This window comes from Pollachius pollachius (assembly GCF_949987615.1).
Source record: "Pollachius pollachius genome assembly, chromosome: 16".
Taxonomy (NCBI): Eukaryota; Metazoa; Chordata; class Actinopteri; order Gadiformes; family Gadidae; genus Pollachius; species Pollachius pollachius.
Window position 1 is genome coordinate 18,019,634 of NC_136949.1, and position 24,809 is coordinate 18,044,442.

A 24,809-nucleotide genomic window follows, 5' to 3' on the forward strand; every position below is an offset into this window, starting at 1 on the left:
TGTCGATCATTATTTTTTTACACTTTACCTCTGATTTCATTCTCACAAAACATATTTAAAATGCAGGGTCAATGAAAGGGATATTCGATACAGCGATGTGATTATTAATTTGTTGATTGTTTTATTTTGTCCCACTGGTCATAATACCGATATCAATGATTTTTTTTGTAAATTGTTTGCTGGTTTAAACATTTAAGCGGTATTTCTTACTGGTAATGTGGATGGAACATGACAAAAAATAACTATTATTATGTAACCTCGCTAATCCTATGAAATGCAGAAACTCAAACACAGAGTAAGTTATCACGAGAGCGTCGACTGCAGCGGGCTGCAGCCAGTGTTGCCAGATTGGGCCATATGTCCCGCCCAATCTGGCAACGATTTCTGGAGGATGAGATTTTGGCAGTACAAACTGATATTAAGCTTAAATCCAGGGCTCATGGGAAACTTCTGAACTTACTCACAAAGGAAAAGTTTCCAAACATGAGGAAATGTTCTACCTCCTTGACTGCATTATTTGGCCCTTCTTTATTATCAGCCTCTTCCCACATGAAGATTATTAAGTATATCAAATACCATTCCACCATGACTGATGCTCATTTGGAAGCCTGGTTGAGAACCAGCTGCTACTGATCAGAGGTAAAGTAAAAAATAAAATAAAAAAGTGCACATATATTTGAGTCAGACAGACTATCCACCCCTGCCTCGTGAAAATGGTTAATTCCGCTAAAACCATTGTTGCCAGATTGGGCGGGAAATCTGACCCAATCTGGCAACCCTGGCTGCAGCGCGGACCAGTGCGGGCGAAGGACGGCGACGGCGCATCGGGCTTTCTGCGGCTGCCGCCATATATTTTTCGTGCTAAATTATGATGGCGAATGTATCGACACACGGATATTACAACTAGCTTCACCAGAACCAACACCGAGGCCGTACTTTGCGTTTGTTGATCGTCGATTATTGGACCCGAGTGTGCGGATCTGTAGGAAACTGAGCGGGTAAGTGGAGCTTTAGTCTGCTTAGCAGCAGACCGCTAGGCTCCGGAAAAGGAGCGCCAGGGAGGGAGCCTCTTCCTTCACCGCCATTTTGTGATAACAAGAAGCCGAAGCGGAGCCAGTATTTACCCGCTGTTCGGCTTGAACACTGACCAACTTGTTAAGCTATACGGTACGCGACTTGTGTTGAACTTGAGTTTAAATATATAGTTCGTACGTATTAGCGAGTTCACGTTTGTACATTTCGTGCTCCTGTGCGCTGCACGCACGCGCCTCAGCGCAGATGCCTGTCCAGTCCATCAAGGCACGTCACTGCGTTTTTTAGTATTTACTTCTATATCTCCGATATTTGCTATATATTTAAATATGTGTAGATAATAATTTGTGTTCAAGACTTCTCACCACTATGTGACAGGGTGTCTTGTCCGCCGTAACGACCACGTAAACAACGTGTCGGAGTCCTTAGACCCGAGCTTAGCGTCATAACGTGAGCTCACCCACTCGGTTGTGATTCATTTCTACTTTTATGTGTTGCAGAGTTCAGAATGACCGAGGAGCCTCTTCCGAAGAAGGTGAGTGGTTTAATGCGCTTCAAAGATTAAAACCCGGCCTACAAACCCAGTAACGTGTGCTATGATTGGCCTCTTCATTGATGCATTGGATTTCTCTTCGTCTAGGTTCGCCTCAGTGAATCCGACATGAAGACCCTGACCAGGGAGGAACTGTGTGTCAGGTAGGTCAACTGAACACTGCTGGGCTGTGAGCTAGTGTGGTGACGAAGCTTTCGTCTGTTAAACACTGGGTTCAAACGTTTTATCTTTTTATAGGTGGAAACAACATGAAACCTATGTCCAGGTCCTCGAGGCAAAATATGCAGACTTGAGTTGTGAGTACCACACTTTTTAATTAAACTCAAACTATTCCCTGTACGCTATGCTGCACCCCCCCCCCTCCCTGATTAAATAGTAAATATCTGTGACTAATGCATTTCACACCAATAGGTTCCATATTCTAATGCATCTTATTTCCTCTGTCCATCGTCATAGCCAACGATGTGACGGGGCTGAAGGAGTCTGAGGAGAAGCTGAAGCAGCAGCAGCAGGAGTCTGCACGCCGGGAGAACATCCTGGTCATGAGACTTGCCACGAAGGAGCAGGAGATGCAAGAATGCACGGTATGTGCTTCTCCATCTGACCTTTGTGCTGCTTATTAAAGCATCTGGTGTCCCTATAGAGGACCTACACCTGTGGTTTGCTGAAGCCAATCATGCCAAATGAACTATGCAAAATAAGTCTTGCCATTCATATGTGACAATTATTGATTATTACATTTAGGATATTCTTTATCCAAAGCGACTTAAAAACATTAATTCACACAATCACCCACTGTACTGCGGAGTCAACCACACAGGGCGCCAGCCAGCTTGTAGGGAGCAATTAGTGTGAGGCGTCTTGCTCAGGGACTTCCTCGACACTCAGTTAGGAGGAGCCAGGGATCAAACTAGCATCCTTCCCGTTACAAGTCAACCCGCTCTACCTCCTGACCTACTGTCGCCCCACTATCGCACCAATCACAAAGTTGTAATAAGCGGGTATTCTACCTTGCAGTTTGTGGATGTACCTTTTGCTATCACTAAGGAACAATTATTATAAAGACCTTGCTCTGCACTACATGAGCCATAAAGGTCTATTAAAAGCTTGTTGCTGGTGGTCACTGTTCTGCTTTTATGAGATTGGCGTTTCAGTGGATCATCTAGTTACTTAACGCCGGCAATTAACACTCCATCAATCGCTGCCCTGTGCCAGCTGATTTCCATCCAGTTTGTTGCCGGGGGTCAGGGCGGGTTCTCTTTTTATACGATTGGATGTAGATGGTGACCTGCCAGTATCCTTTTGTTTTATATCTTCTTTATTGTACGGTAATGCATTAGTTAGCATTGTCTCCTCTGAAAAGATGATGGATGATGGATGAGGGGTCGTGAAACCCTATTGTGAATTTAGCTTCTGAGTAATGGCGGTATTGGTGCCCATCTACTGTCTTTGGAGGTGTAGTCAAATGTTGTTCTTTTAGATGTGATTGATTTCTGAGTATAATCTTCCTTATTGGCAGCAGATTTACTTTGGGCCTCCACTTTTCCATGGAGAGCAGTTTTTATACTTTAGTTAAATGATGGTTGCTTTCATGAAAACTGAATGCCTGTTGCATTGTGGATGAAATGGTGTATCGCCGACATGTCGTTGATATCTCCAATTTGTGATCCTGGCTTGAAACACTGTTGGATAACCTTGTTAAACTCAAATGGCGAATAAGATGTGGCTTTTAGATGCTGTTTGGTTAAGAAGAATAGGACGAGAGACTGGATATGTTACTGCAGAGTGTATAGTCCTGTATTGTGATTGTACTGATGGCCCTTTTCTCGTCCCTTCAGACCCAGATCCAGTACCTCAAGCAAGTCCAGCAGCCCAGCGTCGCCCAGTTGCGAACGTCCATGGTGGACCCGGCCATCAACTTATTTTTCCTCAAAATGAAGGGCGAACTGGAACAGACTAAAGACAAACTGGAGCAGGCCCAAAATGAACTGAGTGCCTGGAAATTTACACCTGATAGGTAAAGGCAATCAAAAAAACAAAAAATAACTCCCCTCCCAAAAACAAAAGTCAAGACCTCCTCACGACCCCACTCTCACTGCAGGCATGCAGGGACTAAAGGTGGAGGGGAGGCAGAGGTACTCCCCACGAGACTCAGACTCTTACTGAAAGCCAGACACTGCAGAAACAAACTGCCATGTTGGGTTTTTCTATGTACTCTTGCACTGTGCCAGCTACACATCACATAATGTAACTTGGAAAAAAGACGGTATGGTCAGTTGACACTTGTGTTTTCAGATCTCTTCCCCCTCCCCACCCCCGTTAACCCCTCACCACCCAAGGGCCTGCAGGAGTCGGGACTGTTTGTTGTGAAGAGGTGGTCCCTCACTTCCAACATGGATATGCCCCCAAACCCAGACCAGACAGTTGACTTTAATATAGATGGAGTTGTGGTGGAGATTGAGTCAGTCTTGGGGGAGGGAATCCTGGCTGAAGCAAGCGGCTTTTCTAGGCCTAAATCAGCAGTTGAACTCTTGACAGACCGTCCCCGTACCACTTTGTAAAAGACTGTGGGACAGGTTGCCTGAGAACCTTTTTAAAAAGACATTCTGGGACACAGTTTAGAGTACATTGCAATAATTTGCAATAACAAAAAAGTTTTAGGATGAGTTCTGTGAGACTTTGGGGGATGAGCCGGTAGTGATGATATGAGACTGTTGGGGAGGAGCCAATAGAATGCTTAAGACTGTGGAGGCGGAGCCAGACCCCCAGTCCTGAAGGGACTATGGTTGAGGCCCGACGGTCCGACCGCCTGTGTCTCTGAACACAGGCCGACACACGGGTAGAGTGTATTTCCATGTTTTCTTTGTGACTTATTCTTTTGTTGATGTTGTTGTTGATGTTGCTGTTCATTTCCTTTTTCTCTCTATTCCCTAAATCCCCTCTGCACTCACTGCAGTGTGTGAACAATCTAGAACAATTGGCACGAAAGCATTTCTCTGCTCTTACTGACTGCAATGTAAAAGTGGTAGAAGATGTAATGAATGAAGCTTCACGAGGTCTCGCCTCGCCAAGCGTTCAATGGGACACACTGCTGAGGGTGCGAGTGCTCTTGTTAAATGCAAATGTCTTAACTAAGCAATGTTTCAAGTTGGTGCCAATGTATTAATTGTATACATCTGTATATTTTTGTGATTGACGTCACATCCACCCCTCAGTCGTAACGAGCAGTCCCATCTAGTTTTCATTCTCACCAATGTGGTAATCCATCAGGACTGTACTTTAAATTTAAAAACAGATTTTTAAAACATTTGTCTTATAGGTCATAGAATGTGAATGTAATGTTAATGCACTCATACAAGCATGACTAGGTTTTAATATGACCTTTAGTGTGATAAGTTAATGATATACACTGGAAAAGATCCCTTCTATACTTCAAGAGAAATATTATTTTTATTGATGCCTAGCATATTTTCTAGATAAAATGGCCACATGCATGTTTTGAAAACCCTAACATGAGATCCTTACTTTTCAGCTTTGTCTGCAAACCATTTTAGCACATAGTGCACATCACTATGCTAATAGACTGGCCATGTTAACTCTGCCATTGGGCCAAATGTGAGATGGCGTTGGTAGTTCTTAGTGCTCATGATTTTTTCTGTTTTCTGTTGATCGTTATTGCAGTTCAGGGTTGATTCGTTATCCTTAAGTCACTGTGGGGCTCTGCTGTGTTCATCTTGTCCGTGAGCCCAGGGTGTTTCTTTCAAAGTATAGCTTGTACTTTGTGTTTTGTAATTATTGGTGCTTCCAAAGCTATTTTATACTCATCTGAATGCAGTACTCCAGCCAGTGTTTACTTTGAGGGTGTTGTGGCTGAATTGCTTAAAGATCCCGTACTACGATGCTCCGACCTACTCACACTGTACTTGTACATATTAGAGATGTGGGCCACGTTTATTTATTAAGGGTCTGTGGTAGCATATTTAATCGGTTACCTAGTTTGTTGACTTCAGTTTTACCGTGGTAATCCTTATGAATCTATTTTTAAACCTAGTCAGACGGAATACATTAGAATCTGAACAAATTGGCAAATAATTTCAGGTTTTCTTTGGTTCGACATGGTATATGTACCTTTCTATAGTAGGACGGTGTACCCTGTCTAGTCTTGGATGAACACTCTTTAAAGTGGTTCTCATTAGATTAGGATCGGTGGATAGGCCCAGTCATTGGGAGGCGGTAGGGCCTCCTACTCTCTCACCCCTGGACACGCTCTGTCTGCTGGTTCACTGTGTGATGTGAGACTTATCTCCCTTGCAGCCAGACGGGCAAGAAGCTGATGGCCAAGTGTCGAATGCTGATCCAGGAGAACCAGGAGCTGGGCCGCCAGCTCTCCCAGGGACGCATCGCCCAGCTGGAGGCTGAGCTGGCCCTGCAGAAGAAATACAGCGAGGAGCTCAAGGGCAGCCAAGACGGTAAGAGGCTCGTTTTGGCAAACGCTCCCTTACTTCTTGCACATTTTCTGTTCCTCTTTTTTTGTGTATAATGTTGTTTTAGTCAGCTACGTGACTTCTGACCTTGTTCCTTGTATGGCCTCCTTCCCCTCCAGAGCTGAATGACTTTATCATCCAGCTGGATGAGGAGGTGGAGGGCATGCAGAGCACCATCCTGGTGCTGCAGCAACAGCTAAAGGAGGCCCGGCAGCAGCTGTCAGCCGGCACCCCGGCCGCCGCCGCCCCCAGCAGGCTGTCCCCCTGCGCCTCCCACTCCTCCGCAGAGAACGCTGGCCAGCAGCCCGCCACACCCTCCGATTCCCTGGGCAAAGACTATGGGGGCCGGGTCTCCAACGGACCCAGCAACGGCAACTCCTCCCAGCGCAGCGACACGGCCACGCCCAGCCTGTACCGCGAGGTCAGCAGCACCGAGGAGGACTTCCCCATGTCCCCCGCCGCCTCCAGCCCCGGCGAGAGCGAGGCCAAGCGGCCGCGGCGCTCGGAAGATGAGGCCACCGGTAGCCAGGCGGGGGGAGGAGGAGGAGGAGGAGGAGGACGGGCGGGCGGGTTCGGCAGCCAGCTTAGCGCCGGGTACGAGAGCGTGGACTCGCCGACGGGCAGCGAGACGTCCCTGACCCAGCACTCGAACGACACGGACTCCAACACGGACCCGCAGGAGGACAAGGCTGTGCCGGTGGTCAAGGGGAGCAGGACTGCGGGGTCGCGGCACGCTCAGAACGGCCTGGACTCAGGCGCGAGCAGCAGTGCGGTTTTGTAATGTTCAGTCTATGTACTTTGTATACACATCTTAAGGTCCTTATTTCTTTTTTTTTTAATACAAAACATGATCACAAAGGCTTAGTATGTAACAGTGCTGTTGTCCAGGAAACGACTCCGTTTGCACCCGCTCCCCCTATTCTTTAGTGAGGCCTCTGCCCTGTTTTGGTTGTACAGCAGGAATGTTACATGATATGGTAATGTTGGTCAACTCAATTTGAGCAGGTGTATGTTCAAGGTTAGATTTTATTTTTTCCTCTATGGCTTGATTATCTGAAAATGCATATGCTTATTTGAAAATCAAACGGCGTAACCCATTGTTAATAAGTCTGCAAGTGACCATTTCACTTAATCACAGTAGCTTTGCAAAGTTAATTTTTTTCTTTTTTTTAAGATGTTGGTTCTTTTTTTACTTTTTTTTTTAAGGAGTTTCCTGTTGAATAGATTCTGTTTGACTTGTGTGTTAGTTTATATGCAAAGTACCTTGTTCATATTATTCTGACTTCAATCCTTTTCATGTATTGACCAAATATCAATAAATACTTTTAATAGTATTGTGAAGAATAATTTGTTAAAAATAAAAAAAACTATAAAGGACACAAGGCCATTATACACTCTTACTCTGGTAGAGACGGGGGGTATGTTCAACTATTGTGGTACAGGGCAGTTTAACCACCATAATGACAAACAAGACTCCAGGACTTGTTCATTCCAAGCCCGATGTCACCATCCTCTCCTTGTGATTCCTCTCCAGGGACGTTTAAGTGAGGCTTTCCCAGAGCTCTGGGCTTTGCCAATGACGCACGTCGTCCGGGGGAAGGTCTTCCCGGTCGCACAGGGGCGCTGGTTCCTACACTGCTGCATTGTGTCACTTTCCTTGAGGTGGAGCGCTTCGTTCATTCCACAGCCTTCAGCGCACCATCCAGTCCCACCGGAGAAGAGCCGAGCAACAGCCCTACTCGGAAGCAGCCCAACGCATCTTTTTGAAATGAATCCTGAAACGGTTGTCATAGTCTCCGCTGCAAGGACGGCAATTGGTACAGTACAATATCGCATTATTGAACGTAGTTTCGTTCATCGTAATAATTATTTGTATACGTCTGTTACTACAATATTGCCCTTCTGTAGTTGTTCGTTTCGTTGTATTTGACAGACAAATTGCGTATTAAATGAAATACTCAAACTATTAGTCAATTCGGCATTTTGTTTCAATTAGTGGTATTTCTACGTGTTTAGTTAGATCGTGTTCGCTCCTGCGGTCTGCTGATTGGCCGCTCAGCCTGTACTGATAGCTGTCAGTACAGTGATTGGTTGAGACGCTGTAGTGCGACCGGTCCTAATAGTTCTATTGGCAGTGTCACAACATATAAAACTCGTTACACTTATTTTATGCATTCACTTTAATCTATTGGTTATAGCTGATCAATTGATATAACTATTTACCATACTTCCGTTTTACTGTATTTTTATTTTATGATAACTTAATTGTTAATTGTAACCACAATCGTTTTGTTAACAGTGCCTTTTGATTGTTGATTGAGTCATTGTGCTCTCTTGAGTTTGCTAAAAGATTAGGACCGTTTAAGGATAACATAAATAACAAGCTTTTTTTTTCTTGGCCAAGGCTCCTTCAACGGTGCCCTGTCCACGGTGCCTCTGCCTGACCTGTGCTCCGTGGTGATCAAGGACGTCCTGACGAGGGCTGGGCTGAGGCCCGAGGAGGTCTCAGAGGTTATCATGGGACATGTGCTAACAGCAGGTAGGGCTGACGACATCACACAGATAAATGGCACAGTTCTTGTTAGGGTGATCCTGGGGTGGGTGGGGCAGACGGTGGGGAGAGGACCTTACTCCCAGCCCAGAGGTTCTAGAGTCAATCTCCATTGTCTGCAACACTAACACTAACACTTTTTCCTGAACCTAAGCTCAATATCAGCTTGTACTGTCAAACTGTACGCATTGGTAATTCTCATTGCCCCCCCTCTCTCTTGGGGGGGGGGGGGGGGGGGGGGGAGTAGCACTTTCTAAGTGCTCGTGCCGCCCCCAGGTGTCATGAAAAAATACCGGCTGCCCGGTTCACCAGTGCCAGAACCGCCCCTGCTTGACTGTTATATTGGTGTTCCACAGGGGTCAGTATTGGGCCACCATTTTAGCACATAGTGTATATCACTATGCTAATAGACTGGCCATGTGAACTCTGCCATTGGGCCAAATGTGAGATGGCGTTGGTAGTTCTTAGTGCTCATGATTTTTTCTGTTTTCTGTTGATCGTTATTGCAGTTCAGGGTTGATTCGTTATCCTTTAAGTCACTGTGGGGCTCCACTGATTTTAAATACCTTGGTATCATTTTAGATTCTAATTTAACTTTTAAAAAACATCTTAACAAAGTGGCTAATACCATCAGATTTAATCTGGCTAATTGTAAACACATAAGGCCATGTCTAACAACAGAGGCAACCAAACTCTTTATGCATGCCATGAACTTTTCTCACATATCATACTGTTTTTCACAAGCTAGTCCCAAGCAAACATGACAACTCTGAAACCAATAGAAACCCTTTATAAGCAAACCTTAAAAACATTAGATCAAAAAAGTATCAGCTATCACCCCTGCCATATCATAAATAAGTAAACAAAATTTAAGAGATGGATTAAAAACAACCAAAACTGCAATCATCCATAGCTGATCTACATCATCCTAAGTACTGCACTTGTTTGTACTGCACTTATTTATTTTTTATGTCTCTCTCTCTCTCTTGCATTTTTCCTTATTAATGTAATGTGATAACGTGTTGACCTGCCAAGGGACTATAGATGAAAATGAGCTTTTTTGCTAACTCTGGCATCTTTACATTTTGAGTGTAAACTAAAAATGTCAATGGGCATTGTCCCTTTAAATAAATAAAACTCATCCTCCACTGAAGCCAGTTTTCAGAAGAAACTGTTCTGCAGTTTTTGTCAATCAAGTGGTAAATGCAAGCGGGATGATACTATCTTTTATTATTCATAAAAAAACAATAAAATAAAAATACAATAAAGAAATATGTCATGGAATGTCACACCGTCTATCTGCACTACCTTCGCAGTCGATCGGAATCGACGTATTGGGCACCGCTGATGTATACAAACAAGAACACAACTGCAGATTGCTAAGGATAAAAGCATGTGCTAAAACAGTACACAGGAGTAATTTCTCTTTTTTCATGTCCCCGTCCCGTCCTGAACCAGGTCACGGGCAGAACCCAGCGCGGCAGGCCAGCGTCAAGGCGGGCATCCCGTACCCGGTGCCTGCCTGGAGCTGCCAGATGGTGTGCGGGTCGGGGCTGAAGGCCGTGTGCCTCGGGGCCCAGGCCATCCAGACCGGGGACGCGGTGGTGGTGGTGGCGGGGGGCATGGAGAGCATGAGCAGGGTAGGTGTTGAAAGTGGGGGGGTGGCAGTAGCTCAATGACTCAGGAGGTTAAATGGTAACCGTAAGGTTGCTAGTTTGATCCCCGCTCCTCCTAGCTGAGTGTCGAGGTGTCCCTGAGCAAGACGCCTCACCCTGACTGCTTCTGACGGCGTCAGTGTGTGAATTTGTGAATGAAAGTAGCTTTGGATAAAAACATCAGCAAAATCCCCTAAATGTAAATGTCAAATGCCTAGAAGTCTCTAGAAGCACTCGTCGATAAGATCAACCCAAAGTGTTCTTCACACCTGGGTGTCTGTTCATAAATGGTCTGTCTCTCCCTAAGGCTCCTCACACGCTGCAGATGAGGGCGGGGGTGAAGATGGGCGACGCAGCTCTGCAGGACTCCATGGTGGCCGACGGCCTGACAGACGCCTTCCACGGCTACCACATGGGCATAACAGGTGAGGACAGCCAACACAACACACTAAACACTGAGCTGTCAGTGTGGACCATGATGTCCTATGGATTTCCTTTCCTATGCAGCAATGAACTACAACCAGCGATACGATCTTGCCATTAATCCAACTACTCGGTCATCAAGGCTGCCACTCACCCTTTTTATTCCTTACTAGCCGAGAATGTGGCAGGGAAGTGGAGCATTACTCGGGAAGAGCAGGACAGATTTGCAGTTCATTCGCAGAATAAAACCGAGGCTGCTCAGAAGGCTGGACATTTTGAAGCAGAAATCGTCTCCGTCTTGGTGCCGTCCAGAAAAGGCAAGGGTTGTTCTCCTGACACCTAAACTATGTTTACATGCTTCATCTGTTCCATCTTGAACAGTGTTCAATAGGGGTTACTTCCTCTTTCCTTCAGGTCCTGTGGAGGTGAAGGCAGACGAGTTTCCCCGCCACGGCAGCAGCATGGAGGCCATGTCCAAGCTGAGAGCCTGCTTCGTCAGGGACAGCAGCGGGACCGTTACCGCCGGCAACGCCTCAGGTACAAGGCCGCATGCCAGACATGTTGTCCCCCAATTGTCTGCCGAATATCAGTTGGCTGGCTGCCATCGGTGTGTGGCGGTTAACTGGTGCTCATGTTTTCTTTCTGTGCTAGGTATAAATGACGGAGCAGCAGCAACTGTCCTCATGAGCCAATCAGAGGCTGACAAGCGGGGCCTGAAACCCATGGCCAACATCTCCAGTTGGGCTCAAGCGGGCCTTGACCCATCGATAATGGGGACTGGACCCATTCCAGCCATTAGGAAAGCGGTGAGAACTGAACTGGATGTTTAGCATAATTGAATTAATCTTTTATCCTCCTTGTACCATTCATTTATTTATGATTGTGGTGCAGGTGGAGAAAGCAGGATGGAGGCTGGAGGATGTTGACCTTTTTGAAATCAACGAAGCTTTTGCTGCACAGTCAATCGCTGTGGTGAAAGAGCTAGGCCTGAATCCAGACAAGGTGAGCCATCTTTAGATTATAAGAAGTCCCCACTATTCTTGGCAGAGGGATGCATGATTGATCCTGCAGGGCAGCAGTAGCTCAGGAGGTAGCGTGGGTTAACAGGTAACCCGAAGGTCGCTAGTTGGATCCCCCGCTCCCCCTAGCTGAGGGGTCGAGGTGTCCCTGACCGAGAGGCCTCACACTGACTCATCGGTGTATGAACGAATTGGTGTAAGTCGCTTTGGATAAAAGCGTCTGCAAAATGCCCTAAATGTATGTGTAATCCTGTCCCATCAACTCTACCTTCCACATTCCCCTTGTCCTCGCCAGGTGAATGTGAGTGGAGGAGCCATCTCTCTAGGCCATCCCATAGGCATGTCTGGCTGCAGAGTGCTGGTCACCCTGCTGCACACACTCCAAAGGACAGGAGGAAAGAAGGGCGTGGCATCCCTCTGCATCGGGGGTGGGATGGGCATCGCCATGTGTGTGGAGAGGGTGTAGATCATTGATGTACGGGATGTTGGAATCGTATGTTGAGACTATCTGGAAATGTAACTCATTTATTGGGGCTGACCTTGAGGTGTTCTATCGCAGGACAACTTGATGGATGTCATTACACATTCTACAGTCTTATCTTTTGACATGTGCTACTTATACCTCTTCTCCTGGATGGTCATGTTCTTCCAGCATGATTGAAGTGATCAGGCTTTTGTAGAAGGTTAATGAGCTTTGAATTACTTCAGGAGAGCTGGGGTTTTTGGTACAATTTCCAATGCCTTGTGAATATTTATTTTTACTGACAGTTTAAGTGAGCTGGGAAAATATTTAGCAATAACAGGACAGTACTCTTGGCCTCTTAAATACTAATCCATCCTTGTGGATGTATTGTGCCAAAGAGGAGCTTACATCTTTCTCCAGCATTCCACTCAGTGTCTTTGCAATGTCCTTTCCTCTTAAATCACTACTTCCTTGGTGTGGCACCTAGGCTACATTGCTGCAGTGTTTCTTGGAGATTGCCACTTTTAAGTTTTAAATTAGAACCTATTTATCTTTATGTAGCATACCAAAGTGAAAATTTTTACTAACAGGAATATTAATAAACAATTCTAACCTATTCTCCTGTATGCTTTCTTCGAAAAAATAAGTGCAACTTCAGAAAGACCGCAGACCCAACAAATTGAGTTAACAAATCAACAGTCCACAACCATTGAGGGTTTATTTCCAAGTGTTCAAAACAAATCTGTTACAATCCCCACAGTAACAGGCAGCGACATGAATGCAGGAGTGAAGGACAAACGAGCAAAGTGCAGGCCTACGCTAACGACAACAGGACCGTATAAAGCTCCTTACGTATAAATACACGTACAACACACGGGGATGTGTGGCCGTCAGGGGGGCCCCTCTAACCCTCCAGGGACCCGGACGCCACGGCGTCACTGTATGAGGGCCCGCCTTCCTTCTGTTCGGGGAAGAGCTTGATGAGGTCGTCGATACGCAGGATGGTGATGGCGGCCTCAGTGGCGAACTTCAGGCTCTTGGTCTTCACCATGGTAGGCTCGTACACGCCGGCCTGGCGGTTGTCTCTGGGCTTGCCGTTCACCAGGTCCAGACCAATCCTACCGAGAGAAGCCGGTGCCATTGAGTGTGGTTCCACAACATTACATGCTTAAGTCACTTTAAGATAATTTAAAGTGATGGCCAACGGGATCTGAAGAAATCAAAATAACCATTACACATCACAAATGGAGCCACTGCACACCTACCGTATTTCTTTTAAATAACGGGTTTACCAATATACACCTGAAATTACCATCAACTCAGTCTTGGAAATGCTCAGGATGATAAGGTTATCTCTAAATCCCCACCCCCACTCTGTTTTGTGTTTGTACTGTACTAGTGTTTCCCATACATAGACCAATGTGTGGCGCAGCGCCACAGAATGAACACTGAGCGCTACAAATTGATTCTGCTTTTATTTTTTACGCGATTTTGAAACATAAATATCGTTCCGTTCATTCATCTCCGCATAGCACTCTCTCCCTGTCATTGTTCACACACGCACACAGACAAGCGCGCATACATGCTAATGATGCACGGGTACACTACCACTTATTAGATAAACCGGCGTATCACTGATACATGCACACGTACTGACAACGGATTCGCACGCTCCTCTCAACACAAACCCGAAACAGCGGGATATTGCGATTAATGTGAAATGCGGTTAAAGTTTACATATATTACGGTGTTAGACCCCTGCCCCAGCCCATTCTGCCGGCGATTTGAATTCGCTCTGCAGCAGGGACCGGAGATCGGGAAGAGGGCCACTTTGAAATGTATTTTGTGTGCGATTGCTTGATTACGCAAACGCGAAATACCCCACTAGAATAATTAAGCATACATGTATATTTCTGATATACTGTCACAAAAGTTTAGAATGACAATGTGTCCCATCACAAGTGGTGACTGAACAGCTCAGAGTGCAGCTGCAGCCTTCACTCAAAGACGGGTATATTTTATCCCACGCGTATCACTGTGTACACTACTGGGCAAGCGTCACAGCAAATTTTAAATGGGATGACTGGCAAGAGCACAGAACGTTATCACATCAGGATGCTACCACCTGGCCTTTTTTACCCACACCTCCATTACCCTGAACATTAGGGCTGTAACGATACACCAACTCACGATTCGGTTTGTATCACGATTTTTGATCCACGGTTCGATACATCCCACGTATTTTTTTAATTTAAAAATCATTTTATTTAAATGAACTTATACAACAATTAACTTAATGTAACATTTAACAAATGATTTGAAACACTGAACAGATTTGAACAGAAAGAATACTATTAAAGTATAGCAAAATGAGTAAATAAATAAATAAGAAAAGATTGCAGTTGGAGGATGCTTGCAGGTAGGCAAAAACCTTCAACTTGTTTTTTGGTTTAGGCTTATGTATTTGAAAATATTAATGTCAAATAAATAATAGAAATTTGAATAGTAGCACTCACCAGCGTTCCCGCTAGAAAAAACGGTGCCGGTCAAACTGACCTGCATAGGTTTCGGTCAAATATCCTATTATCGCTTCTTATTAGGCTATGTAGCTTAAATAATGACATAATCAGGCATTATAGAATGCAACATGTTTAATAGCGTAACTTTCAAATAGACAGGAAAAAACATGAACGTCTGATTCGCAATAACGAGGCATAGTGTTACGAGTAACGTATGTGTGTGCGCGAGAATGGCAGTGTGTGTGTGTGTGTGTGTGTGTGTGTGTGTGTGTGTGTGTGTGTGTGTGTGTGTGTGTGTGTGTGTGTGTGTGTGTGTGGTCAACGAGTGAGTTGACGAGCGGTAGCGTGTGTGTGTCTAGTGAAGAAACGAACGAGTCCGGTAGAATAAAGTACCCAGCCTGTCAATCTGTGGCCGCTTCATTCAGACCTATAAGCAGACCCACTGCCGCTCAAAGCACACAAAACACTAGAGACAGGGATCACACAGGCTATTTTTGCATGGTTGGTCCACTCTGGATAAATGTCGTTCATATTGCATATGTGGAGAAATGCAATCTTAGACTTACGGCATCGATAAGAGGAGCGGTGTCAGCAGACTATTATTTAGACAAATTTCAATCTGACAATTTGACCGGAGAGAAACAATTTTGTCTGACATTTCATTTTTCTATTACCGGACAACGGAAACTCTGGCACTAACAGCTTATATCACGTGGCTGGATCTGGACTGGAAGGATAATGGGAGTTAGGAAGGGCGTGTCGCGCTTCTGCCATCTCACACCGCGAGACAGGTTTGTGGCTTTGAGTGTCGCGATTTCGGTTTCGATACGCATATCGTTACAGCCCTACTGAACATAATTTGAAGCTGTCCATCACCCTAAGATAAAAGCCACTAAAGGAAGCACCCATTTCAACCAAATTCTACTCATGGGAAATGATTAAGTTATGGGAATACGGTTTGATGCTCGATACTGAAATCACTCTGGACAATGCACTCACCATTTGAGGTTCTTGCGTTCAGGGTTGATTTGTGCTTCGTTGTGGAAAGCACGAAGCTTGGCCACCAAGTCGGTGGAGTCCTGTGCTGCATTCACAGCAAGGGTTTTGGGGATGACCAGGAGGGAGCGGGCAAACTCTGCAATGGCCAACTGCTCCCGGGAACCCTGAAGAAACAACAGTCTTTACACAAAAACTACACAAAACTATGCAACTATGTCCATAGGCATCTCCCCCACTTCTTGAAAAAAGACAAAATTTGAGTGTTTTTTGAGTGGGGATAAAAACTAGACATGTGCCATCATTGCACTTAGACGTAGCAGAATGGAGGCAGTCAAACCCTCCTCAGACAACGATGGACGGTCACTCTATCCCGTTAGCATAGCCACTTATCTCTGGGGAGTCAGATGAGCGGTAGTAAAACAGGAATGGTATCTATTTTTTTTTCATATGCATCTAGATTTTCATCTATGATCACAGCACACAATAGCTTAAAACTTCTGCATCTTCATTCACACCACTGAAGTCCTTTATTTTGGAGAAGATAGAGAGGGGTGGGGTCTCACCATGCTAGTGGCATAGTTCTCCAGGTAGATGGACAGTGCTGCCTCCACAGCACCTCCTCCTGGCACCACAGACTTGGACTCCAGGACCCTCTTGACCACACACAGGGCGTCATGCAGAGAGCGCTCCATCTCGTCACACATGAAATCGTTGGCCCCGCGCAGAATGATTGAAGCACACGTACGCGCTTTGGTGCTGAGAGAGAAAATACAAAAAAGAGTTAGGAAAAGAGCACTACCATGGGTGACTTCCTTGAACAGCACCAAACCCTAGTCATTAAATAGTAAGCATGAGCATTTCCTGTTCCTCGCCCCAAATGGAAAAATGCAGGACATGCAATTTGTCTAGTTTTAGTAAAGGATGTTCACCAATGAAATATTTTTTATGAATCAAAACGTTCACTACTAGATTATGCAAATAAATACTTAAGGAAACAATCTGCGCCATTATCAGTGAGGGGTGCGTTCGAGGGATTTATTATGACGTTCCAGTTAGGTTAGTTGGACACCAGTACTAGTTCGGCACCAGTGAATTACAGTGTTCTCATCGTGACAACCTGTTGGTCCTTCCCATTTTGCATGCAGAAAAATGCAATTTCTGACAAAGGAGTTAAGACTCATTGACTTTACTGTACATTCACTGATCATGCTAAATGATGTGCGTAGGCAACCCGTGATGGCCATTCTGAGCCAGAAAACCTTCTGAGAGCAGTCGATTATACACCTTTTTTCCCCTGAATGGTTTAATGAAACGCATTTCTGTGGGTAAATATAAATTAAAATACAATTGATTGAAATATGAATTAAGCAAAATGTAGTTTCCCCATGAATTAAATAATTCCATCCAATGTGGTTTACCATTCTCCACAGCACTCTTCACCCCAGTAGGTAACAGAGTATGGTGTGCTGCTGTTTGCCATCAGCCCTTTTTATGGATGGATTTAAATACCTGTGTTAAGATATGCTGATATAATAAATATGGCTTCAAGGACGAGCTTGTGCTCCGGATATTGAACTCCACAGTGCACACTGCAGACCTTAGCAGGTTGAAGTTGCGCCGGGGAACATCGTTTAGTTGTCCATCATTTCAGTTTGTTTAACGCTAAAGAAACAATCCGCTATATTCACTTTGCACTTGTTTTACTTGTTTTTTAGGTTTACTGAAATTTGTTTTAAGCCTATTTTAAAGTAGTATTTTGTAAAAACATAAAGAATTACACGAAGCATTTCAAATAGCTCTTACAAGAGGTTTTTCTAACCATCGGTATGTACTAAATTTTGAAAGATACGGAGTAGGCATGCATCGACAAAACATCCAGTTAACCATCAGAAATAAGTCGCATCAACAGCCCAAACTCTAGAAGAATCATTTAGCATACATGTATATATCTGATATACTGTCACAAAAGTTTAGAATGACAATGTGTCCCATCACAAGTGGTGACTGAACAGCTCTAAGTGCAGCTGCGGCCTTCACTCACAGACGGGTATACTTTATCCCACGCGTATCACTGTGTACACTACTGTGCAAGCGTCACAGCAAATTTTAAATGGGATGACTGGTGAGAGCACAGAAAAAGCAGTTGCCTGAACTACCTTCCAAGCCTACATTTATAAAGTAGTACTTGCTAAAGTCAGCTCTTTGAACAGTTATCGCCGATTTTTTATTATTTTTTTTTCCCTTCGGCATGATTTACAGACAGTTAAATAAATGTTCATTTTTTTTTTATTGAGAAATTGTAACATTTGTTATCACCATTGTGTCATTTTTATGATGTTAATTGAGGGAGGCTTAGCCTGGAAATCCAGACCCACATCTAGAAAACTGTAGGGTCTGGCAACGAGTAATGAAAATGGCCCAACACGAGGGGCCGCACCAAGCATGCACTTGAAAATATCAGAAGAATACAAGGGGTGACGTATCCAGACCAGTGGAGCTAACCAATAGATAAGACTCTTGCCGTATTTACATTTAGGGCATTTAGCAGACGCTTTTATCCAAAGCGACTTACAATAAGTGCATTTGTTACAATAAGTACATTTGTCATAAGAAGTAAAACAATATATCGCTGTCGGTACAGTAAAGACGTTCATAGAACCAAGTGCAAGTATTACAATCGCTAGGCTAACCCATTCCCCGTGTAAAGCAGCGATAGCAGCTACTGTAGATGCTACACAATTAAGTACCTTGAATAAGTGCAATGTACAAGTGCCAGGACGTACAACAGTCAATGGTGGCTGTGCATTGGTTTCTATGCAGAGTCAAGGTGAACTCTGAACAGGTGAGTTTTGAGTCTTTTGCGGAAGCTCGTGAGCGACTCTGCGGTCCTGACATCGGTACCGACCGTATCCGGTCGGTAAAACAGCAACGCTTTTGGCCCGCCTATATTGACACATCGATTGATTTATGTTCTGGGCCAGGGTAGGCCCAGAATATACACGAGTATATTGCTCGTTCCCAGAGTGACTCGCTGAGCAAATTCAAATGTACTCTCGCGAGAACTCTGGATTTCCAGGGTATTATCGGCTCCAGAAAATCGGTATCGGCGTATCTGTTAAGGCTGATGAAAAAATATCGGTATCGGTCCTAAAAAATCCATATCAGTCGATCCCTAATTATAAGAGCCAACTTTCTTTCTGGATCATGCATCCCTTAGCTATTGGTCCCATTGTGAATGTCACGGATCCATATAACGTCCAATGATTCGGCCCTATCCCCAGCACTCTATCCATGTGAAACTAGTACTGTATCGTCAACGGTTCTTACTTCTTAATGAGGATGAGCTCATCATCACAGAGCCGCTCCTGCACCACCTCCTCAGCCTGACCCAGCATGGTGGGCTCAAAGGTCTCCTCTCCCTCAAGGTTGGTCAGGGACGGGCAGATGGTTGCTAAGATGTCACAAAAAAAACACATTAAAAAACATTTAACTGATATATATAATACCTAATGCTCCGCATATAAATGACCAAACGACAACAAAAGGAACCATGAGACAATTCCAGCTACTCAGGCCTTACCTCCGGTTGCCTTGGCGATGCGTTTGAGGTCCCTCTTGAGCACCCTCCTGACGGCCATTGCTCCGACATCAACAAAGTACTTGAGGCACATGTCATCAATGCCCCCGGTGGTCAGGATGACGTTGGCGCCGGACGCCAGGATCATCTGGATCCTCTCCTTGGTGATATCGGACTCCCTGGCAAAGCCAAAAATCATTGAAATTAAAATAAGGACCCCATTACAAAAAATACTAATAAATTCTTGCATATATTGGGTTGCAGAGGCCATATAGAGCTGCATGTACATTGGAAGTTTGGTGTGTATTCTAGGCTTGGGCGATCCATTCTTTCAAACCCAATTTCCTATACAGTTTGTGACAGTTTTTTGAAGAGAAAAATATATACAAAAAATGCTGAGCTGCTGGTGATATTGCATGTGTTATTTTGTTTAGCAGACAATGCTTTGTGTCAAATATTGCAGTTTGCCTACTTGGACAAGTCTCGCTAGGATTAAATACTTGTGGTCCATAGAATAATGAATAGATGGATTCCAACATGGGTTCGTCCTAGATTTCAATGAGTACTTGTGTTCTGGGTTAGGGTGCGATTTCAGTTGAACAGATTACATTCACAATGTTCAATATTTGTTGAATAGCGAACAATTCTTATTAAAAAGAAAAACGACACTCAAACTACCAACTGCCATTAAGTTGTTGGATTCTGTAAATACAGAACCACACAGTAGCGCTGTGCTGCAATACAGCAGTTCATGGCAGGCGGTCAATATTGTCAAACACTACCTACCCAGCAGAGCCACTTAACATTAGTGAAGTAACCTATTTTAGTTTAAACAATATGCAAAGGATCAGCTAATTATATATCCTGCTTCAAAACTTCAAAATACATTCATAAGACTACGTTTAATAGAAGAACATTACAAAAAAAGCGGAGAAGGCAACATCTTCCTTGCCTCTGTCTGATCTGGTCGAGCTTTTCTGGGTCATTGATAATGACTTGGACGCCCATCTTCATCTTTGTCTTCTGAAGGCTGAAGTCCAGGCAGGCGATCTTGGCATTTGCCACACGCTTCACCATGCCTTTAATTGGATATAGGACATCAAATAAAGTCAGGCCAATATAACGGGGCATAAAAGATTGTACTACGCACTTTAATGTAAAAGAGTTTTATTTGGCCATAAGAGGGTGTCACAGTTTACGGAGAATAACTGCAACTATATGTCTCAAGGTCAGGGTAATATCTCCCATGTTTTTCACCGTTGTGCCACAAGAAACAGACACAACGGCAAACTTCATGGGAGTTGATACAGGGTGTATATACGCACACACACACACACACTAATAAAAAACAAACAACAACATTTTATATCAATTTAACTTACTTTGTGATCCCACAGTGCAGTTCACTGCATACCCGTTGACCAGGAAACTCTCCTTCTGGCTGCGGCCATGGGCCTTCAGCACATTCACTGAGTTGATGGGATATCTGGCCACTCCCTTGTTGTCCACAAACTTCACAGCCAACGCAGCATCCACTACCATGTTGGCAAAGAACTCTGAATCACTGAGGGGGGTTGGTCAAGGATGGTTGGTCAATTTCAAAATGCTAGCATATATAAATAGTTTTTTTTGTGCGATGTTTGGCATCTTCGATCATTATGTGCTAAATTTTGGAAGATTTCTAGGTATGCTTCAACAAAACATCTGGTTAACCGTCAGAAATACCGCCACTAACAGGCCAAAATCTAGTAGAACCATTTAGCATACATGGATTTATCAGATGTACCGTCGCAAAAGTTTAGAATGACAATGTGTCCCATCACAAGTGGTGACTGAACAGCTCAGAGTGCAGCTGCAGCCTTCACTCAAAGACGGGTATATTTTATCCCACGCGTATCACTGTGTACACCACTGTTCAAGCATAACAGCAAATTTAAAATGGGATGATTGAACCATGATAATCTATGATATCAAGCACCCAAGCCATTTTGCACTGGCTCATTGCCCTCATCTTGATGGTTCACTTTCAAAATGTAGACAGAAACACTACGTGGCTATTTTAAGCTGGAAGGATACACTCCGATGATCTTGGAGGACATGGAGGTCTTGGCTGCGTTAATAAGGCACTCCCTTCCCAGGTCTTCTGTTCCGATGGTCAGGTTCTCATTAATGTAGCGCACAGCCTCTCTGCAAAACGTCAATGAAAGACACAATTTTTGCATGGTCAAACAGGATGGAAAATGACTCGGCTAAAGCACAAACGTACATCCGGGGGATGTTGTGTATTCTTACTTGCAGGCTAAACGGTATCCACTGATGACTGACGTGGGGTGGATCTTCTGCTTCACCAACTCGTCTGCGCTTTTAAGCAATTCTGCTGCCATGATCACCTGAAGAAAGAATGCAGTGATGACTCCTTTCTTGGTTCGATTTTTTTCATTCATATATTTAAATAATTAGGGCTGGAACTACCTCAAGTTCCAAATAGTTAAGATAATGCATGGATTGCAAGGCTGATTCAAGTAAATAATGTATTATGTCCAGGCTTTTTCACAAACTCCTTAAAAACTTGGCAGTTGTGTTTATAAACCTAGTGATGCTCCACAGGCCTTATACAAAAGCTGTAGCTGGATTATGGAAGACAATCTAAATAATTGCATTAAATACATTTTTTATTATAATTAGGGCTTATTATAATGGTGGACCCAGGCTTTCAATTTATTAGATTTCTTGGAACAAAATGTAACATGACCTTTCTAATGCATATTATTTCTACCAAAGTAACCAACTGTGTTGCGCTTGTGCTATAACTTTAAAGGGTGCAGGTCTAATTTATTATATTAAGTAGTCAATCAAGATAGCTATAGCCCATGATAATGACCCCTTTAATTGACAAATGTAAGGGTAATCTGATCTGTCACCATCGTTTGGCTATTATTCATTCTCAATAGTTTGATCAGCGGTCTATAACGGTCACTCAGATTACAATTAGACAAAAGACAATGTATCTACACGCCTCTAAAATGGCTTCACCGGTCTCGAATAGGTGCACACATAATTAAAACTAACTGACGACAAGTCATCATACGTTCTCATCTCATAATTGTAATCCATACAAGTGAATCCCCTGAACCAGCTCGAAATCAAATACAAAAAAAAGCACAGAAAATATACATGCTACATGATCAACAGAAAATATTGAAAAGACCCAAATAATAACTAGACATGTGCCATCATTGCATTTAGAGGTAGCGGAATGGAGGCCGCCAAAACCTCCTCAGACAACGATGGACAGACACTCTATCCCGTTAGCATAGCCACTCATCTCTGGGGAGTCAGATGAGCGGTAGTAAAACAGGAATGGTTTTCTATACGCATCTATAGATTTCCATCCATGATCACAGCCAGAGGTGTCAAATAACGAAGTACAAATACTTTTGGGTTTTCTTTTTGGGTTTCTATACTTTGCTGGAGTAATTCTTTTTCAGACAACTTTTTTTACTCCTTACCTTTTCATGCAATAATCTGTACTTTCTTCTCCTTACATTTTTTTTGGGGGGGGCAGGGGGGGGGAGTTTGGGTAGTGCACTGTGGCCTACAAGCCACAAGGAGGCTGATGTCATTACTCACCACGGAGGTGGTCCCATCCCCGACCTCCTTATCCTGCAGCTCAGCCAGCTCACACAGGACCTTGGCTGCCGGGTGCTCCACTTCCAGGAGCTTCAGGATTGTGGCCCCGTCGTTGGTGATGGTCACATCCTGTCATTACAACCACAATCAGGAAAATACTAGAAAATGCATTTCCTGCAGAAAATGTGCGCTGTAGTACAAAGTGAGGTTGAAAATATATTTTAATAAAGCCACATCAATTAAGACATAAAGAAATGTTAAATGGCTTAAATCAAGTGAAGTGATTTGAACAAAAGTTCAAAAGTCTAAATGGAGTAAGCAATGTAAACATGCACACCACAAAACAAACAAAAAAAGTTAATATTTTAAAATTTGAATGGAGTCTCTAGGTGGAAAATTGAGGAAGGAGATAGGTCCCAAAGTTTGTAGAGAATAAAGAAAAAGAATAAAACTTATGAAGAATAGTTGAGCGCTGCATGCAGCACTCACCTAATTACACATCCTCATATGTTTTAGTGTAGTTGTGTTCAGAGATTAGCAATCATCATGAACAAAGTTAGACCTACCCCAATGTCGTCCACCAACATCTTGTCGAGCCCCACCGGTCCCAGGGAGCTCTTGACGATGTTGGCGATGGCGGATGCAGCCATGACTGGAACGGCGATTGCATGGTTTAGCATTAACACCCTTTTCCATACCAAGAAGCCTTTTAAGTTAACACTAGTGAAATAATGAAAGTGTTGTTACTGCGCCACTAAAATTTAAACAGAATCCCATTCAAACGAGCCACACCTTCATAGCATGACAGTAAATCCTAAGCATCCTATTAGCATAGCCGGTAAACAGTCGTCACAATGAATGAACGGGATTAAAACGGGACGGGACGGCAGTGCTTGCAAACGAAACTGACGTTGTGAGAATGAAGGAAATTGCTGGGAAAGTACGGGTACATCGCAGAGGTACATGCTACGGAATATGTGCTGGCTCATCGCAGCAGGTCCGAGGGGGGAGCCGCCTAGCATTAGCTATCATAATCCAGGCTAGCATGATCCGCACATGCTGCACGGGACCCCCGTTCAGTTGGTTGTCTCGAGCCGCCCAATCGCAGCGAGCACGGAACCACCTTAAGCACGAAGTAATCACGAAGATATCTTACCATTTTGAGTGCGAACAGACTCGCCAGTCGTTCTCTGGCCGAGCACGTTTAACGGACCATCTAATAGCGACATTTTGACTAACACGCCGCTGAGAAGAAAGGAAGTGTGGTGTTGCACTGTGGGTAAACCCGGTGAATGACGCAATGGCTTTTGGGAAACGCGGTATTAAAAAGAATGTTCCAGAAACAAACCAACGGTTTATTTAAACCGACGTGATCAATTTGATTTGAACCTGCCGAAAACACATAATGAGAATTATCAAAGATAATGTATCTTCTTATCACACGCGAATCAAACTCTTAACATGCACTGAAATATAAACTTCATTTCCCAGCATGCCATAGGCCTTATTGGGGGGTCAAGCAGTGAAGCTGCGAGACAACCTATTGTTTTCGTACGTTTTCTTATTGGGGGTCAAGCAGCGAAGCTGCGAGACAACCTATTGTTTTCGTACGTTTTGGGGGGTCAAGCAGCCGAGCTGCGAGACAACCATTGTTTTCGTACGTTTTCTTATTACTATTATGCTGCCATGATATTCTATGGCAGCCCATATAACGCCATGGTCAAAAGTTGTGAAATTTGGCACACTGGTTCAGGACAGTCCCATGACCCCATTAAGCAAATTCGGGGTCGCTAGCCCATGAGCTCTAGCGCACCAACAGGTCAAACTTGGACATGCATTCATGTTTATAACTTTTGACCCATTTATCCAATATTACATAGACTCATGACATCATTCTGGGGACA

The 24,809-nt window shown here is 44.1% G+C and overlaps 4 protein-coding genes across 4 annotated transcripts; 3 read left to right on the forward strand and 1 right to left on the reverse strand.

Annotated features, from left to right (window-relative positions):
- The first annotated feature begins 810 nt into the window (after positions 1 to 810).
- On the forward strand, positions 811 to 3,609 carry LOC307088069 (pre-mRNA-splicing regulator WTAP). Its single transcript, XM_079753843.1, has 6 exons — positions 811 to 998; positions 1,533 to 1,567; positions 1,673 to 1,728; positions 1,823 to 1,881; positions 2,042 to 2,169; positions 3,424 to 3,609. Exons 2-6 carry the CDS (start codon positions 1,541 to 1,543, stop codon positions 3,604 to 3,606), a joined length of 453 nt encoding a protein of 150 aa, XP_079609969.1. The 5' UTR covers positions 811 to 998; positions 1,533 to 1,540; the 3' UTR covers positions 3,607 to 3,609.
- Positions 3,610 to 4,282: 673 nt separating this feature from the next.
- wtap (WT1 associated protein) lies at positions 4,283 to 7,397 on the forward strand. The gene is made up of 3 exons (XM_079753842.1): positions 4,283 to 4,424; positions 5,900 to 6,054; positions 6,189 to 7,397. The coding sequence occupies exons 2-3, from the start codon at positions 5,919 to 5,921 to the stop codon at positions 6,848 to 6,850; spliced, it is 798 nt and encodes a 265-aa protein (XP_079609968.1). The 5' UTR covers positions 4,283 to 4,424; positions 5,900 to 5,918; the 3' UTR covers positions 6,851 to 7,397.
- A 371-nt stretch (positions 7,398 to 7,768) lies between these two features.
- Positions 7,769 to 12,773, forward strand: acat2 (acetyl-CoA acetyltransferase 2). The gene is made up of 9 exons (XM_079753223.1): positions 7,769 to 7,886; positions 8,474 to 8,608; positions 10,079 to 10,260; positions 10,583 to 10,700; positions 10,872 to 11,015; positions 11,113 to 11,235; positions 11,350 to 11,504; positions 11,590 to 11,700; positions 12,013 to 12,773. The coding sequence occupies exons 1-9, from the start codon at positions 7,838 to 7,840 to the stop codon at positions 12,181 to 12,183; spliced, it is 1,188 nt and encodes a 395-aa protein (XP_079609349.1). The 5' UTR covers positions 7,769 to 7,837; the 3' UTR covers positions 12,184 to 12,773.
- An 86-nt stretch (positions 12,774 to 12,859) lies between these two features.
- On the reverse strand, positions 12,860 to 24,177 carry tcp1 (t-complex 1). The gene is made up of 12 exons (XM_079753511.1): positions 24,062 to 24,177; positions 23,472 to 23,557; positions 22,906 to 23,034; positions 21,568 to 21,665; positions 21,352 to 21,462; positions 20,658 to 20,839; positions 20,228 to 20,354; positions 19,279 to 19,454; positions 19,026 to 19,149; positions 16,262 to 16,454; positions 15,699 to 15,862; positions 12,860 to 13,298 (listed from the first exon to the last, which is right to left on the reverse strand). Exons 1-12 carry the CDS (start codon positions 24,132 to 24,134, stop codon positions 13,085 to 13,087), a joined length of 1,677 nt encoding a protein of 558 aa, XP_079609637.1. The 5' UTR covers positions 24,135 to 24,177; the 3' UTR covers positions 12,860 to 13,084.
- Between the last annotated feature and the right edge of the window lie 632 nt (positions 24,178 to 24,809).